Raw genomic sequence first — 26,073 nt, 5'->3', positions numbered from 1 at the left:
ATGGGCTTGGCTGCATCTGCCGAGTGGGCAGAAGACGTGATGCAGGAAGCCGGGGAGCCTGTGGAGCACGAACGGGTGAAGTCTGCTATTTGCCGCAATCGAGCACCAGGCTTGTGCAGCTTGGGTAGACCGTAAATTTCTGCTGCTGATCCGTTGTGGCAGAGCAGCTTGTAATACAACCCCTTGTGTTGCGGTGGTACAGCGTGGAAGACGTTAGCCAAGAGCTTCTGCAGTTATCTTTGAACCTTTTGAGTCGATTCCTTCCTAAGACTTGCATAGGTGCCAGCATGGCCCAACAATGCGAGCATTTTGATCCTGTACTGCTCAGCGTCCACTGCGACGATGGCGTTGCCGTTGTCTGCAGGAAGTCCAACGATTTGGTCGTTGTCGCGCAGGCTTCTTAAAGCCTCGCGTTTAGTTTCTGATAGTGGGAATACGTCAGGTTTGGCGCGTAGCTTGCAGAGGACGTTAAGTCTACGTGCACTGGCCTCGTCACGGAGTGAAGGCTCTACAAGAGAGATGGCCTCTTCCACCGCCCATACTACTTTGTGGGGTCGAGTGCAGGTCGCGTATTGAAGTTCAGGCCACGCCCGAGAACAGACAATTCAGCCTCTGTCGGCTGGTAGAACGAAACGATATGCACAGCATTCTTCGGAGCTTGAAGAAAGCGTTGTCCCTTTCAAGCTTATTTTAGTGAGCGCGTTCGTTTTTTTTTCGTTTTTTCGGCTCGGCAGAGACGGGTGAGAATTCGCGTGCAACTGGATACGCGCAAGCTCTAGCACTCCTCAAGATGTCGGCGAGCAAAGAGGGTGTCATTTTGTAGCTGCTTCATCCTATCTTTGCATTCAACGACAGGCGCTCGTCATCCAAAAGTGTTACTTGCGCAAAATACGCATTTTTGTGCAAATGCAGAGAGTGGCACTATTGGCGTTGGGAGTAAGAAGTATTGGCAAAATTATACGCATTAACACTGTATGTTTACTGGACGTTTTCAAGACCGTGCAAAGGAGGGTAACCCCACTCACAGAACACCAGCAATCTAAACCTGTTCTCTCAAGTGCACTGTTTCGCAAATCTGGTCATGGGCTGGTCTCTCACGTTTAGAGTTGAGCACTCATGACACATTGCTTCAAGTTTCACCGAATGAGTCATGCATTCGTGTCTAGTTAAATTCCCCGATCCAACATCCTGCATAATACCTTTCCAGAGAAGTGAGACGTCGCCTCGGAGGCCCTTGCTGAAGGAGCAGGAGAAGGAAAGATCTCGTGGCATCGTCAAGGAAGTCTTCGCGCGTGCCGTCGCTGTGCTCGTACTGGCAAGCGTTGGTGTCACTGTTGCCGTCCACCTGGAAGGGTGGCCTCCGGTTCCGACATTCGCGCCAGATCCCCCCCCAAGCAAGGACCATGTTATTCTACAGAGGATTAACAAGGTCATGGATACGAAGCAAGACCCTTGCAAGGATTTCTACGCTTTCGTGTGCGGCAACTACAAGAGTGCCTATGGCAGCATGTTAGTGAATTTGGACGGCGAGATGTACAAGGAGCTGCACGATACCATCGACCATTTCAAAGTTTCTTTGCATGCACAAGACAATCCGTTCGCAGCCCATAAAGCCGCCGCCTTGCATAGGCAGTGCCTAGTCGGAAGACCGGCCCGCAAGCCGAAGGAGATACGGTATCTGAAAGATTTCCTTGAGAGTGTGGGTCTTAACTCGTCTTCATACGCAAACAGGCCAACCCTGGATAAGGTTCTGTTCATGTTCTTCAAGTACAACATGAACACGCTGCTAGGTCTCTCTCTGGAGGACGGCGTGCTGCACCACAGCAAGCGCATACTGCGGCTCAGCTTGAACGAAAAGCAGGTGTGGTGGTTTAGCATTCGCGAAAACCCCACCGGGATAGCGTTCTACGAAAACACGCTTGACTTCCCCAAGGAAGAAATCGTCCAGATCGAAAACGAGGCCGCCGGGAGGCTCACGCAAGATGTCCTGCGTGGGCTTCATAATATCAGCTTCGATACTGTGCTCGGACTGGAGAGTCTCACGCCTACACTCAACGAGACGGGAGGAAGGTGGACGACACTCGTCGAAGCTCACACCGATAACTTGTACCTCAGGGACTATCCGGTTCTGGTAAGTTACTCCTTCCTTTTGGTCAATGTAAAGTGTGCGTTTATCCAGAAAGCTAGGCTAGTGTACCACAAGAACAAAGACGCCACACTCCCGGTGCATTGTGGGTGGGGTTTCCCGTCAGTGCCTCCTCGTAAACAGCGCACGCAACTAGGAGAAAAACTTACCCTATCCTTAGTATGAAAGGGCGAAATGCGGCAGCCATTGAACTAGTAAGGATAAATATTTCTTTAAACAGACCCAGATGGAAATGATTTCCAGTCCCGGCTGTCTTATGAAAGTCTTCCAGCCTGAAATCATTTTCAGCCTGGACTGGAGCGAGGTGTCAGCCGGAACCACCGGCTGGAAATCAAAATTTCCAGGTTAGTCTCCTGCCAGAAATGGCAGGTCTACTAACTGGAAATTGCACCATTCCCAGATGGAAAACTGCCCACTTCTTTTCCTTTTCTTTCACCCTTTTCTTTCGGGAAATACCATTATTTCCAGCCAGATTGCAGTAGCTTACCAGCTGGCACTTGCTTTATTCTTGCTGGATTCTGCCCACTTTCCAGCGAGAAATCACTTCTTTCATGCTGTGTTCTTTTTCATTCCCAGCAAGAAAATCACTTCTTTGGTACGTTTTGCACTAGCGCACATTACGAAATTTAATTTTTATGTACATCATTCTGACCTGAAGTCATTTGTAGCAGCCACCAAAACACCACCAGGATTTCTGAATGAAAAAACTCTTCTGTGTGAGCTGTCGTGCCCTGATGCAGTAACACAGAGGCCATATTAAATATTTAAATCTATATTGTCGCGCCATATATTACATATCTTCAGCATTGTCACTTGTGTACCCTGAACATTCACAGGGGCCAGAAACTCTACCTTCTTTGGTTAAATGGGTGTTCCAGTGATTAAGGTAGCCTATAGGTAGCGTATTCAGGTAGCTATTAAGGTAGCCTATTCAGGTAGCCTATGAGAAACCGCAAGGTCAAGTGATTTTGTGAGCTTTGCAAAACTGCCAATCAAACCATTTCCATCTTTTTATGTGCTTACCAGAGTTCGTGATGCCACTTTTCGGTCATTTTGCCGGCACTCTTCTGGTTTGCAAGCCTCGTGTACCGCATTCTGCCACGTAGACGTTGCTTCACAGATACTTGAAAAAACAGAAGATAAAGTGATTTATTATAGATTTTTTCACCTTGTAACACGTTGCATGTGTCTGTCTGCTGCAGTTCAACTCTTGATGGCGCAGGACGGCTCATGCATTAATTACGCTGTGTATTTAAATAGACGCCGAGGTCGGGAACGCAATAACACCTTCGACAGGCACTCTCTCACTGTGCACAGGCCACAGGCAATGAGCCTGTCGAAACTTAGCGAGGCCCAAAGCACTGTTTTTACGAGCGCCACTACACATAGTGCCAAGTTGCTGCAATGACCAAGATTGCATTAGGGCTACAAGCTTTCACGCATTTTGATTCCGAAGACCACAGAAGCCCAACATTAAAGAAATCTACAAGCTCATGAATTTGAGCAAATCAATATGAATGTGCACTTACCTATATTTGGTAGTATCAGTGCATGTCAACGGTACGCAGTCCATGGTTGCAACCACATCTTTTTCCGAGCATATAACTTTGTTATAGGCAAGCGACGTGATTAACGCGAAAACATTCCTCTCAGCGTCCTTCACGAAAGCACGAGCGCGCACAAAACAGCTGTACAGAACAGAATTGGGTACACTGTAAAGTTGAGTACAAAAGAGGACGTAAAAAGTGCTACAGCCATGTGCGGGCCTCTGCACGTGCGCCAACTGGAGCGGCAGAACACATTATAATAAGTGAGATGGCGCCGAGTACAGGCGCATAAAATTGTAGTCCGTGCAGAATTAAAACACTTTTGAAGATGTTGTTGCTTTTTTGTTTGGGACTGCTTATTGTTGAACTATTTAAAGTGATAAGCACACTTTTTCATGTTGTTAGGCATTTTAATAGCTCGAAGTTTACAGTGTTCATTTCCAGGAGCACCTCCGGCTGGGGCTGGAAATATCTTTTCCAGCCAGAATCAGGAATTCCAGCTCCAGCTGGAAGTCTTTCCGGCCGGGTCACAAATTTCCCGTGAGAAAAAAATTGTGTTCTGGCTGGATATTAATATTTCTCGTTGGGAAAGTTACGTTCCCAGGGGGAAATTGATATTCACAGCTGGAGCTGGAAAATTACGCTGGAAATGTGGCCGGAAATCTATATTGCCAGCAAGAATATGCAGTCTACTTTCATCTGGGTAGAGCGCATAACTTTTGCGTACCCTAAATGACAGTGGACCGGCACCGCACGACTCGCTCTAGCTTAGATGTAAAATGCCCTGAACGCTCCTTCAAAAGACAGTAAATTCCTTGCTCGGCGTGAATGCAATTCAGTAAGTCAGCAATGCTTCCTTGCGAAATCACAGTGGCAAAGCTCCACAGGACTTTGAATAACATTGTCTTGTACGGCTGGCGTCCACGCAGGTCAGCAAAGCCGCCATGCAGTACTTCGACAAGCTGTACGCTGACCTCGGCAACACAAAGCTCTGCCTTCTCACTGCATGGGAGCTGCTGCGGAAGCTGATTCCTTTCGCCAGTGTGAAACTGCAGTCTTTTTTAACCACGGATACGTTGAGAGTCTTGTGCCGCGAGGCAGTCTTAGATGTCATGGAGGTGCCGCTAATGTCGTGGTACCTGTTTCCGGTGGTGCCGTCCGAGGCGGTGCGTCACAGCGCGAAAATTGCGATCCAGATACAGCTTTCTATCCTGAAAGAAATCCAACGCTCGCGCTGGATTGACGACGACACCAGAAAGATGGCACATTACAAGATTAGCAACATGAGCATACACATGGGCTACCCCAAGCACCTCGCATCCTTTGATGCCATCAACAAGGTATACAGGAAGTACCCGTGGGCTCCCGACAGCTTCCTCTACCATTGGTTCCGGGCTATGAAGAAGACCATGTGGAACCTCCTGCAGGATGCCACTCATTTCAGGTTAGCATTTTCTCTTTACACGTGATGTCTCGAGCAGTTACCACGTGCGGGTCACCTATGAACTGCGGTGAACTCACATCTTAAGTTCGGGCCCCTCACTTATTTATTAAAACTGCCCGGCAACTAGACGCCTTTCGCTGGGGTTTGCTTGTGTACCTGTATGCTGTTTGTTTTCACCCAGACGAGCCAAGAAAGCTGACTTGGGCGCCAGGGATGTAAGGAGAAACCGCGGAGGCATCTTTGTTATTGGCCGCGCTTTTGTGTCCACCCGACGAGCGGGACCGCAGATCACGCCTACAAGCGCGTCGGTCACTCAACAATAGCTGAAAGCGATGTAAGCTTTCATATAAGGATTATTTCCTTGCGTTCGTTTGAGAACCCGGCGGAAGGGGACCGTTGACATTTTAATGACCGCGATAATCGCCACGACAATCCCCGAAACGAACGGGAGCTGAGGGTCAGTCAAGGGGTGAAACCTTGCGTCAAGTATAGGGAGAGGTCACCAGACGTTCTGTCTGTGATAGTTGCGCTGCTCAAAGCTACTGGGCAACGATTTTGTTCGTCACGCTTCTGAACCTCGCGATTCGGCGGCTGGGCTGCGTCAATAGGTAGGCGACTGCGCTTTCTTAGGAGCTCGACCTGTCTACAAAGGAAAGAACTGTGGCGGCGCGAAGCACAAACATAGGCGTGCACGGTATGACAATAATTTGAGACGCGCCGCCCATGAGCCGATTCGCGGCGTTTGGCCAGCTTTTAGTTGGTTAGTTTTTATTTCTGTTATATTTACTGCATTTTACTAGAGAAAAATAGAGGCGGAAGAAGAAGTACAGAGAACACTCGCAAGACACTCCCTTGCGAGTGTCCTGTGCACTTTTTCTTCCTCCGCGTTGATTTTTCGCTAGTAAAATGCAGTCAGATAACCAACTAGCCCAACTTGATGCCTTTACTGTAATATTTACGTTTTGCGGAATACCTTTGGGTTTCTGTATGAGAGTGAGAGATGTAGGTCACGTGACTATTTTGAACCCACCAAGCTTTGTTTGTCAAGGTGGCCAATCAGTGGCCCAGTGTGGGGTAATCAATGAGCCATCCTCTCTCTGTAGTGTTGACGTCCCTTTTGTGTGCGGGGTTGGTAAAACCGAGGAGTTTCAGGTTTTTGTGGACACAGAGGAGGGAAGAAAGAGTGTGGCTAGCCCCGCTCGACGCGGGCCTTGCCCGACCTCTTGTATGCGATCATGAGCCATGGAAGTGGTAAATATGTAAAGTAAATAAAGTGTACATATTGTACATCTTGCGTTTGCTTGGAGTAGACTCTAAAGTGTACATATTGTACATCTTGCGTTTGCTTGGAGTAGACAGTCGTCGGCTATGTGCCACCGGCCAACGAGCCAGCCATTCGTCGCTTCATCGGATCAGTGATCATCGACTTCGGCGACCGAACCACACCTTCAAAAGTTAACTGCTGCCGTGACCAGAATCGGTCGACATAACACTTTTTGCGGACGACGGAGAGCGCACTGAAAGGCTGGGGCGACATCTTGGTGACAGGCTCCAAGGAGCAGGCGCTCCAAGCTGCAGCGACGACACCAAGCCAGAGTCCGGGGTGCCATCTTGGCGAGAGACCCCGGGGAGCAGAAGCGCCAGGCTGCAGCGGTGTGTACGACCTAGATCGACAACGAGAGAGAACTGCCTTCTCTACGGCAGCACCCGGCGTCATCAGCGGGAGGCGTTCGAGAGTTCGAGCTTAAGCACGGAAGCTGGGGCGACATTTTGGTTAGAGGCCCCAGGGAGCAGACGCTCCGGGTGCAGCGGCAACAAGACCAGAGTCCGGGGTGACATCTCGGTGAGAGACCCCGGGGAGAGAAGCTTCAAACTGCAGCGGTTAGGACGACCTCGACAACGGGAGAGAGATGCGACCTCTACGGCAGCGCCCGGTGTAAGCGCGGCGTTCGAGAGTCCGAGCCAGAGTTCGGAGGCTGGGGCGACATCTTTTTGAGAGGCCCCAGGGAGCAGACGCTCCACACCATCGAGGCGTCGTCAGGACCGGGAGAGAGCTGCATTAGCTAAGAACGGACACGGCACCAGCGGCGAGAGCGGCGCCGCGTACCCACGAGCGGCCGCATCCCCGTACGAGGCACCTTAAGTAATCATGGTGAAGGTATTGGGCGACATCACGGTCCTGGAGCCCCCATACTCACGCTGTAACCGACCATGATAATGAGTATAAAGTTGAAGGGTAGAAACCTCAAACGGTGGCCGTCGGATCCCAAATCAAGCTCCGGTGGATGGGCTCCCGAGCTACCTGCCTGTCTACCAGACAGGGAGCTCGGGGCATGTCTTGGTATTAGGGTAACCCGAGCGAAGAAAGTACCCTGGTCCCCTGCTTTTATACTATTGCTTATGGTATTATGCAAACCCCACCCCAAACATGATCGGCCCCCGAAATGTTGCCGCACCAAAGTTCCTTTTCCACCACTTTCTAACTTGATTATTCCGGAACCGAAGAACTACTCTCGCTTCTTAGTGATAGAATCAGTTGATCAGTTGAAACCTCTTACTTCCAAGTAAGTATTTCTAGTCTGCAAATTTCTTGAAGGTGTAATCGGCCAAATAAAGCCAAAAAACAAAGAACCGGTGAAATCTTTGTTGAGGTCAGTAGCCAGGATCAGGCTGATAACTACTTGCACAAACCCGCATCGCCGATCTGGCCATGCGAGTCAACCCCCACCGCAGCCTAAACAGCTCCCAGGGCGTGATTTCCAAATATGACCTACTAAATAAAACTGAAGGTGACCTGCTGGAGGACCTTCGTGGTCAGGGCGTAACAGTGGCCAGGCCCATAACCATACGCAGAGGTGAGAAACAAATACTGACAAAGCACCTCATCTTAAACTTCGATAGGTCGACCATTCTAGAATTCATCAACCCAGGTTACATCCGATGTCCAGTGCGGGCTTACATCCCGACCCCGTGGCGGTGTTTATGTGCCAACGGTTCGGGCACGGCACCAACTGCTGCATCCTCCACTTCCGCTTCACCGTCCCAAACAACACGCGAGGGCACAGAGGAGATGGAGGCAAGGGACCCAGTGGCAGCTCCCACCCCCACCACCACCGCACCACCTGTGCAATCAGAGGCGTTCCTGAAACCCTCGGTGGTTGCGGGTCAGTCAAAGCGCGTCGAAAAGGGTGCGCGGTCCAAGGAGACTGATCACACAGGCACTCCGAGGGCATCCGAAGACGAAATGAACGTCGGACCGTTCTTGTCTGCGGTGCACCTAAAGGAATGCGTCCTGACACCAAAGCCTCCCGACAAGCCACAAAAGGCGAGAGGCACAGCCCCGAGAGGCGACACAAAAATATGCACACTGCAGTAGCTCTCACACTAAATAATGGGAAGTGAAAACACAATTCAATGGAACTGTAGAGCCTTTTTAAAAACCTTGACGATGTGTACAAGATGCTGCACTCCAATCAGCCAAATGTAATGTGTCTTCCAGAAACACGTCTAAACTCACAACACACAAATTTCTTGAATAGCTACTTCGTATTTAGGAAGGACAGGGATGGTGGTGGTACATCTTCAGATGGTGTGGCCATCATTGCCGGGAAATCGTTGGCACGTCACACCATCCTATACAGACTTTCCTTTAGGCAGTCGCCATTGCAACCATAATCTTTGGAGTGTTTGAGTGTCTTTTTGTCGTGTTGTAGTGAAAGAATGGCCCTGCATGCGTTGGTACTATTGCGGTTTGTAATGTTACTCGAGTTGTATTTTCCAGTGTTTACATCATTCGTGGGGTTTGTTGCCTCTAAATGTCAAGGGGAAAGTGTTCTTACATGTTTTGGCTATAAAGCGAGATCGCTTTTGTGTGTCAAGTTGTTTAAGGCTGTAACTTTTTTGGAGGCTAGAGGGGAGCTTCTTGGTGCTTTCTTTCTTGGTATAATGCGTCCTTTGGGACAGTTTTAAGTTTAAATTCTGTGTGGCTGAGTTTTCGTTTAGTGTTTGAATTTCCGGAAGAAGAGCCGCTTTTCGTGAGGGTAATGAGGATATTGTTGTACTTCGTTTTCTTTTTTGCAAGTGTTGTTTGTGACAGTTAAGACTTTACGTTTTGTTCGTGCATAGTGTTTAAGCTACAGTACGTCTGGGAATGTTTCATGCTGTTTTGTATGTAACAAGTGTTCTGAGTGACTTTCTTGGTTGTTATATATTGTGTTTTTGGAACCCACAGCCAGAATGTATGTTGTACGTACAGCTAGTGTACGGAGAACATTCTTGGTGGTAAGGTGAAAGTTCGGGCCCCTCACTTCACATTTTAAATGGCCCGGCAACTAGATGTCTTTCGCTGGGGTTTGTTTGTTTATCTATCTGGTGTTTGTTTTTACCCCGGCGAGCCAACACGGCTGTCTTGAGCGGCAGGGGTGTAAGGAGAAACCGCGGATGCTTCCTTGTTATTCGCAACGCTTTTGTGTCCACCCGACGAGCGGTCACGGAGACAACGCCTAGAAACGCGTCGGTCACTCCACAATAGCAGAAAGCGATGTAAGCTTTCGAAGAAGGAGTATTTCCTTGCGTTCGTTTGAGAAGTAGGCGAAAGGTTATCATTTACATTTTAACGACCGCGATTATCGCCACGAGAATCCCCGAAGCAGACAGGAGCTGAGGGTCAGTGAAGAGGTGAAATCTTGAGTCAACTATAGGAAGAGGGGCTTGCGTTCGGGCTAGTTGGTATTCCATAACGTTCACCTTAAGCGCAGAAAAAAACAGGGACACAGTAGACGAGGACAAGCGCTTGTCCTCGTCTACTGTGTCCCTGTTTTTTTTTTCTCGGCTTAAGATGAACGATAGGAAGAGGTCACCAGACGTTGTCTGTGATAGCTGCAACTCTCAAAGCTACTGGGCGACGATTCCGTTCGTCACGCCTCTGAACCTGGGGATTCGGCGGCTGGGCTGCGTCACTAGGTAGGGGACTGGGCTTTGTTAGGTGCTCCACGTGTCTATAAAGGAAAGCAAGTGTTGCGGCTCGGAGAACAAACGTAGGCATGCACGATTTGACAATACTTTGAGACGTGCCGCCCGAGAGGCGATTCGCGGCGTTGCGTGTGCTTTTAGTGGTTGGTTTTCATTTCTGTTATATTTATGTTTTACGGAGTACCTTTGGGTTTCTGTATGAGACTGAGAGAAGTGGGTCACGTGACTATTTTGGCCAATCAGTGGCCCAGTGTGGGCTAATCAATGAGCCATCGTCACTCTCTAGTGTTCACGTCTCTTTTGTGTGGGGTTTTTCTTGGCAAAACCGAGGCGTTTCTAGCTTGTGTGGACAGAGAGAGAAAAGGGGAGAGGAGAACGCGGTGAGCCCTGCTCGACGCGGGCCTTGCCGGACCTCTTGTATGTGATCATGAGCCTGGGAAGTGGTAAATATGTAATGTAAAGAAAGTGCGCGCGTTGCGCAGGCGCGTGTCGTCGACTCGAATGCCGCGGCGTCTGCTCTGCAGGCTTTTTTCTTTCGGCGCAAGTGTTTCTGGAACCGTCGATTCACATCCAGAACATTGTAGATCACAGAATATTATTCTGGGCTAGCGACGTTAGGGCGAAACAGTCTGCTTATCTGAATGTGATAGCCCGTGCCCCATAACTGTAAAGAATGGAAGACGCGCTTTGCTTAGAACGCAGATAACACAGCCGGGCGTGACCCGGACCTAAAAACAAACAATAAATACACAAACCCGTACATGGTTTGCGGCATTACCCCCTTCTAAGAGTGCATCGACCCGATGCTAAAATAAAAGGCAGTCCGAACAAACAACAAAAATGCCCGTCATCTTGCATAGTAAGGTTTCATGCGAGCCACGTGGACGACTTCGGGCCGCGTGCGTCGTCGTGATGTTCTGGAATCACTATCGGGGATCACTTCGTAGGTAAGTTGGCCGACACGTCGTAGAATCTGGTAGGGTCCGAAATATCGTCGCAGAAGCTTCTCATTGAGTCCGCGTCGTCGGATGGGAGTCCAAACCCAGACACGCTCCCCTGGGTCGTACTCTACGTCTCTTCGTCGGAGGTTGTAGCGCCCGGCATCCACCAGCTGCTGGTCCGCTGTACGAACTCGAGCGAGCTGGAGAGCCTCCTCCGCACGTAGATGTTAACCTTGGACTTCGGGGTTGAGGTCGTCGTCTTCTACATGTGGAAGCGTGGCGTCAAGCATCGTAGTCAGCATTCTTCCGTAGACAAGCTCGAACGGCGTCATTTGCGTAGTGTTCTGTATAGCCGTGTAGTACGCGAAGGTGAGATACGGCAGCACTTCGTCCCAACGTTCAACGTCGACGTACATTGACAGCATATTCGCGATCGCCTTGTTGAGTAGTTCCGTTAGTCCGTTCGTTTGGGGGTGGTACGCCGTCGTTCTTCGGTGATCCGTGTTGCTGTACCGTTAGATTTCTTGCGTTAGCTCCGCAGTGAAGGCCGTTCCGCGGTCCGTGATTAGGACTTCAGGGGCTCCATGTCGCAGCAAAACCTGCTTTATGAAGAACTTTGCCACTTCTTTATAGAAATTATCTCGTAAGAAGGAAACCGGAGCTAATAAAATATACAAAAACATTAAAAGTTTTAGAAGAAATGACAATACTAGTTAACGCTAATATTCAACAATACTAACCCCTCAGACATTTTGTCACAATTTAACTCACACGCAGAAGCAAAGTCAGCGGCAAATAACGCCATAATAGCCTTTAGATCTTTTGTATTTATTATTGTTCTCTAGTAAGTCATTTTCTGCGTAATTATCGTGTTTAATTACCTTTTTACGTCTTTTTAATTTTATATCCATACATCCATTTTCAATGCATTTAATTTACCCGTCATACCTCGGTGGAACGGGAAGGGTTTCAGTTTTTGAGCCCGTTTTATAAAGTCCCCCTAGGAAGAGCGGCGGTCTCTGCGAAGCGCGTCATGCAGTCTGTCGCTACAACAATCCACTGGTTCTGTGATTGTGACGTAGGGAACGGGCCTGGAAGGCCCATTCCAATCTGTTGAAAGGGCCTCGAAGGGGCGGCGATAGGTTGCAGAAAGCCGGCGGGTCTTGTCGGCGGCGTTTTTCGTCGCTGGCAGTCACGGCAACACATAACGTAGTGGGTGACCTCAGATGTAAGGTGGGGCCAGAAGTACTTCGCCTTGATTTTTGCAATATTGCGAGCTGTGCCGAGAGCTCCGGAAGATGGGTCGTCGTGGCACACTTCCAAAATTTCGTCGCAGAGCTCTGCGGGGATGACCAGTAGATAATTCGTTCTCGTTCCGGGGTTGAAATTCTTGCTCACGAGGACGGACTTTTCGAGGCTGAATGCTGGTAAGTTCCGCTTGAACGCCCTTGGCACGTTGACATTGCGTCCTTCCTGGTAGTCGATCATGACGTGCAGGTCGAGGTCGGCACGCTGCTGCGAGGCTAGGTAACTCTCCGTAACGACTCCGAAGAACGCGCTGCCTTCATCGGAGTCTTGTGGTGGTGCGGGACAGGCAGTCGGCGTCGGAGTGTTTCCTGTGGGATTTGTAAACGATTGTAACGTGGAACTCTTGCAGACGCAAGCTCCACCGCCAAAGAAGGCCAGAGGGGTCCTTCAAAATGGCGAGCCAAAACAGCGCATGGTGGTCTGTCACAACCTTGAATGGTCGACCTGCAGGTACGGGCAATATTTTGAAATGGCCCATATAATTTAGGGGCATTCTTTTTAAGAGCTGAGTATTATTTCCCCTCCTTCGAAAGACCACAGCTGGCAAAGGAGATTACTTTTTCGCAACCGCTTTGCTTTTGGACGAGCACGGCACCCAGGCCTATATCGCTGGCGTCGGTGTGCATTTCCGTTTCGGCGTTTTCGTTTAAATGAGCGAGCACGGGCGGGTTTTGCAGGTGTAGTTGCAGCTCACAAAATGCTTTTTCTTGGGCGTTTTCCTATGCGAAAGGGGTGCTATGTTTTGTCAGGCGCGTGAGTGGGTCTGAAATGCGTGCGAAGTTTGAGACGAAGCGCCGGTAGTATGCGCACAGTCCGAGAAATCTTCACACGCCCTTTCTTTCTTTCAGTCTTGGGAAGTTCGCTATGGCTGATGTTTTCGCCGGGTCAGGCAGGACTGCCCCGGCGTTGACGACGTGTCCCAAACACTTGAGGTCCTCGTAAGCGAATAGGCACTTTTCAGGCTTTAGCGTTAACCCCGACTTGCGAATAGGCTCGAGTACAGACTCCAACCTCGCAAGGTGTTTGTCGAAAGTCCGGGCGAATACCACAACATCTTCGATGTATACGAGACAGGTTCCCCAATTCAGGCCGGCTAGCACAAAGTCCATGACTCCTTGAAACATTGCTGGCGCCGTGCACAGCCCAAACAGCATCAACTTGAACTCATATAGACCGTCCGGGGTTATAAATGCAGTCTTCTCTCTGTGTCTCTCGTCCACTTCAATTTGCCAGTAGCCGGTCTTCAGATCTATCATTGAGAAGTACTTCGCATGGCAGAGGTCGAGGGCTTCATCGATTTGTGGCAGGGAGTACACGTCCTTTTTTGTGATTTTGTTCAGTCGCTGGTAGTCAACGCAGAGCCTCAAAGTGCCGTCTTTTTTCTTCATGAGTCAACAGCGGCCAACAAAGCGACTTGCGCAGGCGAGTGTCGTCGAATCGAATGCCGCGGCGTCTGCTCTGGAGGCTTTTATCTTTCGGCGCGAGTGTTTCGGGAACCGTCGATTCATATCCAGAACATTGTAGATCACCGAAAATTATTCTGGGCTAGCGATGTTAGGGCGAAACAGCTTGCTCATGTGAATGTGATAGCCCGTGTGGCATAAAAATAAAGAATGGAATTCATGCTAAATTTTTCCGCAGCGTAAGACAAGGACAGATGCAACAAGAGACACGAAGACCAGCGCAGGCTGCAACTTTTTCAAGTTTGTGCGACAGTCCGTGCACGTACGGGATTACTGAAAACTTACTATCTGGGCTATTTTCTTTCGCCTTGCACTCCAATTTTATTCTCTTCAATAGCCTTTCACTCGCAGTCAGCAACACCGATGTCGGGTACCCCGCCTTTTTGAGGCGATGCTCTTGCTCAAGGTAGGCTTCACCCATTTTGTGCTTGCAAGTCTTGGTGAGAGCGGCTTTGAAACATCCCATGGCGATACCGTTTTTCACAATCCTTGAATGCCCAGACGTGTAATTCAGGAGTGGTTTTTCCGTGCGTGGAGAGTATTGCCAGCAGATATGGTGCTCTCCAAACATGAACTTCACATCCAGGAACTGCAGCCTGTTTTCTTTCGGCACCTCATACGTGAAGCTTAACCCTTCGCCTCTCACTCTGAAGACGTCCAACACTTGTGCCTTGAACATCTCCAACTCTGTACCTTGGCCCAGTACTAAATAATTGTCTACGTATCTAAAGATTCTCAGCACCCATCCTTCTAAATCAGTTTTCACTCGACTATCCACCCTACCCAAAAAAATTGCGCTTAACACAGGGGCTACTTTCGACAGGGGCTACAATGCACACGCCCTGTTTCTGAAGGAACACCTTTTCTTCGTACTTTACGTAAGTACTCGCCAGATACAGAATCAGTAGTTCTAGAAAGGCCTCCAGCGACATTCCACTCATATTACGAAACGACACTTCATCATTGTCCTGTTCGACTCAATATTTAACACTCTGCAGTAAGCCCCCCTGAGGCAGAGAATAATATAGGTCTTGTATTTCAACGCTTAAAGCCATGTAATTCCTTTTGTTCGTACCCGAAACAAATTCCACAACTTCTTCGGAATTGTTTACCAGAAATGGGTCAATCACTCTCAATGACGCGAGAATTTTTTGAAGGAAGCCTGATACTAGAAACTGCCACGAATTGTGCTCTGAAACCATGGCTCTGAACGGAACTTCTGGCTTGTGTGTTTTTGCTGCGAAAAACACTTCCAGCGTTTGTCCTTTTTCCTGTTTTACTTGTGAAGCCAAATTGATTAGATTGCACCTTTCAAGCAAGGCCAAAGCTTTGTTCTTCGCATTCTGAGGCTTTACGGTTACTTCCTTAAAGCACTTGAGCATCACGTTCTGGCCTCTTTCAGAGTACATAGTATCAGGCATCACCACACGTAGACGAATATTTAGTACTGGGCCAAGGTACAGAGTTGGAGATGTTCAAGGCACAAGTGTTGGACGTCTTCAGAGTGAGAGGCGAAGGGTTAAGCTTCACGTATGAGGTGCCGAAAGAAAAAAAGGCTACAGTTCCTGGATGTGAAGTTCATGTTTGGAGAGCACCATATCTGCTGGCAATACTCTCCACGCACGAAAAAACCACTCCTGAATTACACATCTGGGCATTCAAGGATTGTGAAAAACGGTATCGCCATGGGATGTTTCAAAGCCGCTCTCACCAAGACTTGCAAGCACAAAACGGGTGAAGCATACCTTGAGCAAGAGCATCGCCTCAAAAAGGCGGGGTACCCGGCATCGGTGTTGCTGACTGCGAGTGAAAGGCTATTGAAAAGAATAAAATCGGAGTGCAAGGTGAAAGAAAATAGCCCAGATAGTAAGTTTTCAGTAATCCCGTACGTGCACGGACTGTCGCACAAACTTAAAAAAGTTGCAGCCTGCGCTGGTCTTCGTGTCCCTTGTTGTATCTGTCCTTGTCTTACGCTGCGCAAAAATTCAGCATGAATTCTGAGTACCAACTAGCCCGCCTGACGGTGTTATTAAAGAATGGAAGACGCGCTTTACTTAGCACGCAGATAACACAGCCGGGTGCGGCCCGGCAGTAAAAACAAACAATAAATAAACATACCCTTACATGGTTCGCGGTAATATTGTACATTTTGAGTTTGCTTGGAGTAGGCCGTCGTTGGCTACGTGCCGTGGGCCAACGAGCGAGCCATTCGTCGCTTCATTAGATCAGCGATCATCGACTTTGGCGACCGATCCACACCTTCGAAAGTTAACTTCACGTGACCACCATTTCCGTGTCACCCAGTGTTCACCACTGACATATCATGGTGAAATATCCGTATAGATCCATAATTATTTCATCAAGCCAAAAAGTTTTAAAGAAACAGTTGCTAACTCAATTGCAAAGAAACGTTCTGAGGCCCTTGGAGAGGCGCTACCGAGAAGAATGGCTGGGGCATGGTTTCGAGCAAAGAAACGCAGATTCCGCAGATCGCCAGTGACGAGGCCGTGGCCCTCTGATGCGCTGCTTTCGCTAGCACCAACGGAGAGACCGAAACAGGGCCTCGAGTTTAAAACCAAGCAAGCATATCTGAAACGTCGAAGGATTATAACACCAGAAAGATGAAATTATGCGAGAGTCAAAAACTAAGAGTTAATTAAACAGACGTTACTCACAGAGAACGTCATCTACAACCTCAACAATTCACTGGCGATCTAAAACTATGAAGACTGAAATATTCACTGACCCGACCGATAGCGAGAAGAAATCCCGATAATCGTTCCCAAATGCACATAGGTGTTGGGCCACTTATCTCCATTGTTCTTTTGCATCGGCAGATTTCGCTATGACAAGCGAAATATGCCAGTGTATTCTAGTGCGTCGAAGGTATAAAGCGAAGCTTCCACGGCCTCACTGATCGCGTCGTTCGTAGCGCGCAATGCCCTACATAAAACTCAACTTGTCACTTGTGTTTCAAAGACACAAGAAGCGCCTGAAAGAAATGCTTTTCATGGTCAGAATCGAACGGAGGCCTTAGAATTATAAAGCCGATGCCCATCAGAGTCCGCCATTGTAATTCTGTTGAAGCGCTTTGCAATTTTGGCACTGAGGTTGCAGGGTAGGAAGGTTGTGTACGAACCATGTTTTTCTGAAGAAAAAGGCTTCGTTTTTTTGGTCCTTTTTGCCGCGGACGTAAACTGACACTATTGGATGGCTTGCGTCCGTATTCTGAGTCCCTTCCACACTCCATTAACTCCCTCAACTCGGCTGAGCGGAGGATTCCGCAATGGTTTTGCATTGGGAAATCGCTTTCAAGAACCTTCTTCACTGAATACTCGAGTGGGGTGTGTATTCAGAATTTCAGGGTAAGTGCCTGATTATTTACAATGCAGTATTTATGTTCAGATGCAAAACGTATTATACCGTCAATCAATTTAACGACGGTTCTGTTTCTCATCGTTGCTTTCAGCAGCTTTGTTATTTTTCTACCGTATTTGGCAGAAGAATATGACCTTCATATTGCCGCGAACCATGTACGGGTTTGTTTATTTATTGTTTGTTTTAATGCCCGGCCGCGCCCGTCTCTGTTATCTGTGTCCCATGCGAAGCGCGTGTTTCATTATTTTTATGCCGCACGGGCTATCTCATTCAGATAAGCAGAGCGTTTAGCCCTAACGCCGCTAGACCAGAATAATCTTCTGTGATCTACAATGTTCTGGATGCGAATCGACGGTTCGAGAAACTCTCGCGCGGAAAGATAAAAACCTGCATAGCAGACGCCGGTGCATTCGATTCTGCAACGCTCGACGACGCACGTACGTCACTTTGTTGACCGCTGCTTCGCGGCCTCTGTATTCTTTTCAGTTGTTAGGGGAGCACAAGCTCGCTCCAATAACCTTGTTTCTTTTCCAAACAACTGCTTCGTAATTGGCTTCGTGACAATATTTTCATTCCAAAAGTTGAAATTTTCATTTTCTGCATTTTTCGCTTTTTCTCGGAATTTCGCTTGATCAAGTACGTCTCGATTTACGCTGTTATAAAATTAAATGACTTTCTTCCCCTGATTACGCATTCTGGTGCAAATGCAATGTTTTACGCGGCTGGTGTCATTCACAATTTTAAGTGCAGAACAATTGTGGCGCTGACTGTGCTGCTACCAAGAAATATGCATTCTTGTGCCCTGCAGCCAGCGCCTCCTCGCACCTGGGGACGAGAATCCATATTGTTCAACGGCTATCGAATAGTGTAATGGCGCTTTTTATGTGCGTTGTGGACTATGCTCCCCGATGGTGGCGCAGGTTCCCGGTGACAAACACGAACGGTGCCTACTCGGTGCACCGAAACAAGGTGCAGATGCCGGCGACCGTGCTCCGCCACCCCCTGTTCTCGATGACGGCTCCGAGCGCAGTGAACTATGGTGGAATGGGCGCCCTTTTCGGCCACCAGATGATGCACGCCTTCACCAAGGGTTCCATCCACTACAACGCACATGGCGAGTACGGCCATTGGTGGACCGCCCACTCCTGGGCCGGATACGACTCGCGTCTGCGGTGCCTGCGACAGATGCACAACGTAACCGACGTAAGCCTGCGCCCCGGCCTTGTGCTTTCACTTCGTAGAATTCTTGGCCGAGTATACCCCCATAGCCAGGACCATGTAACGCCCTACATTTCCATAAAAATGCTGATTTAACGGGAGTGACACATATAATCGTTATAACAGCTAATTGGGTATAATCGGTCAAACGGGATTCTAAAATGAAGAAAAATAAAAAAAAATAGTGAGAATGGTGGAACGTGCTACGCCTATATTTTAACAAAATGCAGATTTCGTGGACGTAACACATGCTATCGTTACAATAGCGTGAATAGAGGTAATGGGTCAGACAGAATTTTGGAAAATCAAAAAGTAAGAAAAAGAGAAACAACTATAGAAAATTGCGAACTGTGTAACACCCTTCATATTCACAAAAAAGCCGATTTGGTGGAAGTAGCACCTGTAACCATTATAATAGCGTCAACGGAGACTCGGTTGGAGAATTTCGAAAACGCAAATTTTTGCTGTAAAGAACACACCCTAGATGAGCGGCATCTGAATACTACGCCTTAGTAAACAGTGCTCTGAAATTCTGCGGATTTCTTAACGCCCAATTGTGTCTCCCGGAGCAGAAATACGGTCCACCGTACGGGTACAATTATTTCGAAAATGTCTCGCCAATCGGCCTTTTGGGACAAATAGACCCTGCCTATTCTACCGAAGGACACACATGCCCAGACGCCGTGTTTCGTCAAGGCTCGAAGTGGCCTCGCTGCAGGAAACCTTCAGCGGCAAAGTCCTGCGCTTCCATGTTAGTCATGATGAGAACGTCCCTGTATAACTTTTTCGTTACACGTGTGCGTGGTGTAAGCATTGTTCTTTATTCTGTTACTGTTGTTTACGGAAAAAGCAAACATCTGCTGGCAGCACATACGAGGCACACTTCATCAAGATTTCACAATACGACAATACAGAATGCGTTGGGTGTTGTTGCAGGATATGCCTGTTTAGATTTTTGCAACAGAACGCATATATGTGCGGCCAAAACACACCGAAAAAATCAAACACACCGCAACTAGGTTCAAGTGTATTCATAAGCGTTAAATAAGGCTAAGATCCAGATTCGGGAGCGCGGCCTTTAAAGAGCTGGTGGAAGCATAACTTTCTGCGTGGAGATATCAATGAGGCCGCTTTGATGAAGAAAACGCAGGGAAGACATATTAAAGGCCCGAGTCGTAAAAGCCCGAGCACAAAACTGCGCTTCCATTGTGTCAAAACGGTATCTGCATTGTTCAATTTCTGAACACATACCGTACATTTCATTACGACTCATTACTGTCGAACACCCGTATCGGTCCTCTAGTCGTTATCATCCTTCCATTTTGCGTAGTTTATAAGCGAAAGTTGTTCACAAGACCGATTGCGCCCTGTGAAATACACTAATGCCTTTCCCCATAGCCGGGTTAGTCGACTGAAAAGGTCTGACAAGATATCTCCCCTCACTGCCCTAGCGCAAAACCGGGCTTCAATTGTGTCAATACGGTATCTGCATTGTCCACTTTCTGAACATACATTTCATTACGACGCAATAGTGCCCAATACCCGTATCGGCCCTCTGGTCGTTATCATCCTTTCCTTTTGCGTAGTTTATAAGGGAGAGTTGTGCACAAGACCGATAGCGCCCTGTGAAAAAAAACTAATGCATTTCCTCATAGACGGGTTAGTCGACCGAAAAGATCTGACAAGATATCTGGTCTCACTGCCCGAGCGCGAAACCGGGCTTCTATTCTATCAATATGGTATCTGCATTGTCCAATTTCTGAACACACAATTCAGTACGACTCATTAGTTCCCAATACCTGTATCGGTCCTCTGGTCGTTATCATCCTTTCCTTTTGTGTAGTTTATAAGCGAAAGTTGTTCACAAGACCGATGGCGCCGTGTGAAAAAAGTATTGCATATCCCAATAGACGGGTTAGTCAGCCGAAAAGATATCTGGCCTCACTGCCCGAGCGCGAAACTGGGCGTTTATTGTGTCAACACGGTATCAGCATTATTCTTTTTCTGAATTCACATTTCATTGCGACTCATTACTGTCCAATACACGTAACAAAACTCTGGTCGTTATCATCCTTTTCTTTTGCATTGTTTCTAAGCGAAAGTTGTTCAGAAGACCGATGGCGCCCTGTGATAAAAACTAATGCATTTCCCCATAGACGGGTTTGTCGACTGAAAAGCTCTGACAAGATATCTGGCCTCACGGCCCGAGCGCAAAACCGGGCTTGCATTGTGTCAATACAGTATTTGCATTGTCCAATTTCCGAATGCACATTTCATTATGACTCATTAGTGTCCAACACCGATATCGGTCATTTGGTCGTTATCATCCTTTCCCTTCGCGTAGTAGTTTTTGACAAGACCGATGGAGCCCCGTGAAAAAAACGAATGCATTTCCTCATAGCGGCTGAGCCGACCGAAAAGACCTGACAAGATATCAGGGCTCACTGCCCAAGCGCCAAACCGCGCTTACATTGTGTCAATACGGTAGCTGCATTGTCCAATTTCTGAACGCATATTTCATTAAGTACATCAGAGTTAAATACCCATATCGGTACTCTGGTCGCTATCCGCCTTTCCTGTTGTGTACTTTGTAAGCTAAAGTTTTTGACAAGAACGATGGCACCTTGTGAAAAAAACTAATGCATTTCCCCATAGCCGGGTTAGTCGACCGAGAAGCTCTGACAAGATATCTGGCCTCCCTGCCCGAGCGCGAAACTGCGCTTCCATTGTGTCAATACGGTATCTGCATTGTCAATTTGTGCACGCACATTTCGTTACGACTCATTTGTGTCCAATACCCTTATTGGTCCTGAAATCGTTACCATCCTTTCCTTTTGCATAGTTCGTACGCGAAGGTTCTTGACAAGACTGGTGGCGCCCTGTGAAAAAACTTTTCATTTCCATTTAGACGGGCTAGTCGACCCAAAAGCTCTGACGAGATATCTGGCCTCCCTGCCTGAGTACGAAGCTCCGCTTCCATAGGGTCAATACGGTGCCTGGATTCTCCAATTTCTGAACAAACATTTCATTACCACTCATCACAGTCAAATACCCGTATTGGTCCTCTGGTCGTTATCATCCTTCCCTTTTGCGTAGTTTATAATCGAAAGTTGTTCACAAGACCGATGGTGCCCATGAAAAAAACTTATTCATTTCTCCATAGCCGGGTTAGTCGGCCGAAAAGCTCTGACAAGATATCTGGCATCACTGCCCGAGTGCAAAACCGCGATTCCATTGTGTCAAAACGGTATCTGCATTGTCAAATTTCTGCACGCACATTTCATTACGACTCATTAGTGTCCAATATCCATATAGGTCCTCCAGTCGTCATCATCCTTTCCTTTTGCCTAGTGTATAAGCGAAAGTTGTTCACAAGACCGATGGTGCCCGTGAAAAAATCTAATTCATTTCCTCATAGCCGGGTTAGTCGGCCGAAAAGCTCTGACAAGATATCTGGCCTCACTGCCCGAACGCGAAACCGCGCTTCCATTGTGTCAATTCGGTATCTCCATTCTCCAATTTCTTAACGTACATTTCATTACGACTCATTAGTGTTTAATACCCGTATCGGTCCTCTACTCGTTATCATCATTCCCTTTTGCGTAGTTTATAAGCGAAAGTTGTTCACAAGACAGATGGCGCCCTGTGAAAAAAACTAATGCATTTCCCGATAGATGGTTTAGTCGACCGAAAAGCTCTGACAAGATATGTGGCCTCACTTCCCGTGCGCAAAACCGGGCTTCCATTGTCCGAATACGGTATCTGCATTGTCCAATTTCTGAACGCATATTTCATTACGAGTCATTAGTGTCCAATACCCGTAACGGTCCTCTGGTCGTTATCCTCCTTTCGTTTTTCGTAGTTTATAAGCGATTGTTCTTCACAAGACCGATGGCGCCCTGTGAAATAAACTTATGCCTTTCCCCATAGCCGGGTTAGTCGACCGAAAAGGTCTCACAAGATATCTGGCCTCACTGCCGAGCACGAAACTAGGCTTAAATTGTGCCATTATGGTATCTCGATTGTCCAATTTCTGAACACACATTTCATTACTACTCAATAGGGCCCAATTCCCGTATCGGTCCTCTGGTCGTTATCATCCTTTCCTTTTGCGTAGTTCCTAAGGGAGAGTTGTGCACAAGACCGAGAGCACCCTGTGAAAAAAAATAATGCATTTCCTCATAGACGGGTTAGTCGACCGAAAGCACTGAGAGATATCTGGCATCACTGCCCGAGTGCAAAACCGCGATTTCATTGTGTCAAAACGGTATCTGCATTGTCCAATTTCTGCACGCACATTTCATTACGACTCATTAGTGTCCAATATCCATATAGGTCCTCCAGTCGTCATCATCCTTTCCTTTTGCCTAGTGTATAAGCGAAAGTTGTTCACAAGACCGATGGTGCCCGTGAAAAAAACTAATTCATTTCCCCATAGCCGGGTTAGTCGGCCGAAAAGCTCTGACAAGATATCTGGCCACACTGCCTGAGCGCGAAACCGCGCTTCCATTGTGTCAATACGGTATCTGCATTGTCCAATTTTTGAACACACCATTCCTTACCACTCATCAGAGTCAAATATCCATTTCGGTCCTCTGGTCGTTATCCGCCTTTCCTGTTGTGTACTTTATAGGCGAAAGTTTTTGACAAGACCGATGGCACCCTGTGAAAAAATCTACTGCATTTCCCCATAGCCGGGTTAGTCGACCGAAAAGCTCTGACAAGATATCTGAACTCACTGCCCGAGCGCGAAACTGCGCTTCCATTGCGCCAATACGGCATCTGCATTGTCCAAATTGCGCACGCACATTTCATTACGACTTATTAGTGTTCAATACCCATATCGGTCCGCCAGTCGTTATCATGTTTTCCTTTTGCGAAGTTTTTAAGGGAAAGTAGTTCACAAGAGCGATGGTGCCCGTGAAAAAAACTAATTCATTTCTCCATAGCCGGGTTAGTAGGCCGAAAACCTCTGACAAGATATCTGGCCTCACTGCCCGAGCGCGAAACCGCGCTTCCATATTGTCAATACGGCATCTGAATTGTCCAATATCTGCACGCACATTTAATTACGACTTATGTGTGTTCTATACCCATATCAGTCCTAGAGTCGTTATCATCCTTTCCTTTTGCGTAGTTTATAAGCGAAAATTTTTGACAAGACCGATGGCACCCTGTGAAAAAAAAACGAATGCATGTCCCCATAGCCGGGTTAGTCGACCGAAAAGCTCTGACAAGATATCTTTCCTCACTGCCCGAGCGGGAAACTGCTCTTCCATATAGTCAATACGGCATCTGCATTGTCCCATTTCTGCACGCACATTTCATTACGACTTATTTGTGTTCAATACCCATATGGTCCCAGAGTCGTTATCATCCTTTCCTTTTGCGTAGTTTATAAGCGAAAGTTGTTCACAAGACCGATGGTGCCCGTGAAAAAAACTAATTCATTTCCCCATAGCCGGGTTAGTCGGCCGAAAAGCTCTGACAAGATATCTGGCCACACTGCCTGAGCGCGAAACCGCGCTTCCATTGTGTCAATACGGTATCTGCATTGTCCAATTTCTGAACAAACAATTCCTTACCACTCATCAGAGTCAAATATCCATATCGGTCCTCTTGTCGTTATCCCCCTTTCCTGTTGTGTACTTTATAGGCGAAAGTTTTTGACAAGACCGATGGCACCCTGTGAAAAAATCTACTGCATTTCCCCATAGCCGGGTTAGTCGACCGAAAAGCTCTGACAAGATATCTGAACTCACTGCCCGAGCGCGAAACTGCGCTTCCATTGTGTCAATACGGCATCTGCATTGTCCAATTTCTGAACGCACATTTCCTTAGTATTAATTTGTGTCCAATATCTGTATCGGTCCTCCGGTCGTTATCATCCTTTCTTTTTCCGTAGTTTATCAGTGAAAGTTGTTCACAAGACCAATGGTGCCTGTGAAAAAAACTAATTCATTTCCCCATAGCCGGGTAGTAGGCCGAAAAGCTCTGACAAGATATCTGGCCTCACTGCCCGAGCGCGAAACCGCGCTTCCATATTGTCAATACGGCATCTGCATTGTCCAATTTCTGCACGCACATTTCATTACGACTTATTTGTGTTCAATACCCATATCGGTCCTAGACTCGTTATCATCCTTTCCTTTTGCATAGTTTATAAGCGAAAGTTGTTCACAAGACCGATGGTGCCTGTAAAAAAAAACCAATTCATTTCCCTAAAGCCGGGTTAGTCTGCCGAAAAGCTCTGACAAGATATCTGGCCTCACTGCCTCAACGCGAAACTGCGCTTCCATTGTGTCAATACGGTATCTGCATTGTCCAATTTGTGCACGGAAATTTCATTACCACTCATCAGAGTCAAATAACCATATTGGTCATCTGGTCGTGATCCACCTTTCCTGTTAAGTACTTTATAAGCGAAAGTTTTCGACAAGACCGTTGGTGCCCCATGAAAAACACAAATGCATTTCCTCATAGCCGGCTGAGCCGACCGAAAAGCTCTGACAAGATATCTGGCCTCACTGCCCGAACGGGAAACTGCGCTTCCATTGTGTCTATACGGCATCTGCATTGTCCAATTTCTGCACGCAAATTTCATTACCACTCATCAGAGTCAAATACCCATATCGGTCCTCTGGTCGTTATCCGCCTTTCCTGTTGTGTACTTTATAAGCAAAAGTTTTTGACAAGACCGATGGCACCCTGTGAAAAAATCTACTGCATTTCCCCATACCCTGGTTAGTCGACCGAAAAGCTCTGACAAGATATCTGGCCTCACTTCCCAGCGCGAAACTGCGCTTCCATTGTGCCAATACGGCATCTGCATTGTCCAATTTGTGCACGCACATTTCATTACGACTTATTAGTGTTCAATACCCATATCGGCCCTCCAGTCGTTATCATGCTTTCCTTGTGCGTAGTTTTTAAGCGAAAGTTGTTGACAAGAGGGATGGCGCCCCATGAAAAACACAAATGCATTTCCCCATAGCCGCGTTAGCCGACCGAAAAGCTCTGACAAGATATCTGGCCTCACTGCCCGAGCGCGAAACCGCGCTTCCATATTGTCAATACGGCATCTGCATTGTCCAATTTCTGCACGCACATTTCATTACGACTTATGTGTGTTCTATACCCATATCGGTCCTAGAGTCGTTATCAACCTTTCCTTTTGCGTAGTTTATAAGCGAAAGTTTTTAAAAAGACCGATGGCTCCCTGTGAAAAAAACTAATGCATGTCCCCATAGCCGGGTTAGTTGACCGAAAAGCTCTGACAAGATATCTTGTCTCACTGTCCGAGCGGGAAACAGCGCTTCTATTGTGTCAATACGGTATCTGCATTGTCCAGTTTCTGAACACACATTTCCTTAACACTCATCACCGTCAAATACCCATATCGGTCCTCTGGTCGTTATGCGCCTTTCCTGTTAAGTACTTTATAAGCGAAAGTTTTCGGCAAGACCGTTGGTGCCCCATGAAAAACACAAATGGATTTCCCCATAGCCGGGTTAGTCGGCTGAAAAGCTCTGACAAGATATCTGGCCTCACTGCCTGAACGCGAAACTGCGCTTCCATTGTGTCAATATGGTATCTGCATTGTCCAATTTCTGCACGCAAATTTCATTACGACTCATCAGAGTCAAATACCCATATC

At 47.6% G+C, this 26,073-nt stretch overlaps 1 protein-coding gene across 1 annotated transcript; it reads left to right on the top strand.

Annotated features, from left to right (window-relative positions):
* LOC144163825 (endothelin-converting enzyme 1-like) lies at positions 1-21,333 on the top strand. Its single transcript, XM_077694519.1, has 5 exons — positions 1-75; positions 1,208-2,131; positions 4,623-5,137; positions 18,119-18,401; positions 21,325-21,333. Exons 1-5 carry the CDS (start codon positions 1-3, stop codon positions 21,331-21,333), a joined length of 1,806 nt encoding a protein of 601 aa, XP_077550645.1.
* The last annotated feature ends 4,740 nt before the right edge of the window (positions 21,334-26,073 follow it).

Source organism: Haemaphysalis longicornis, unplaced genomic scaffold (genome assembly GCF_048455015.1).
Source record: "Haemaphysalis longicornis isolate Haplotype H1 unplaced genomic scaffold, Haemaphysalis longicornis Haplotype H1 scaffold_13, whole genome shotgun sequence".
Classification (NCBI taxonomy): domain Eukaryota; kingdom Metazoa; phylum Arthropoda; class Arachnida; order Ixodida; family Ixodidae; genus Haemaphysalis; species Haemaphysalis longicornis.
The sequence above is the reverse complement of the archived record's forward strand: the minus strand, read 5'-3'. Positions and strand labels throughout refer to the sequence as shown.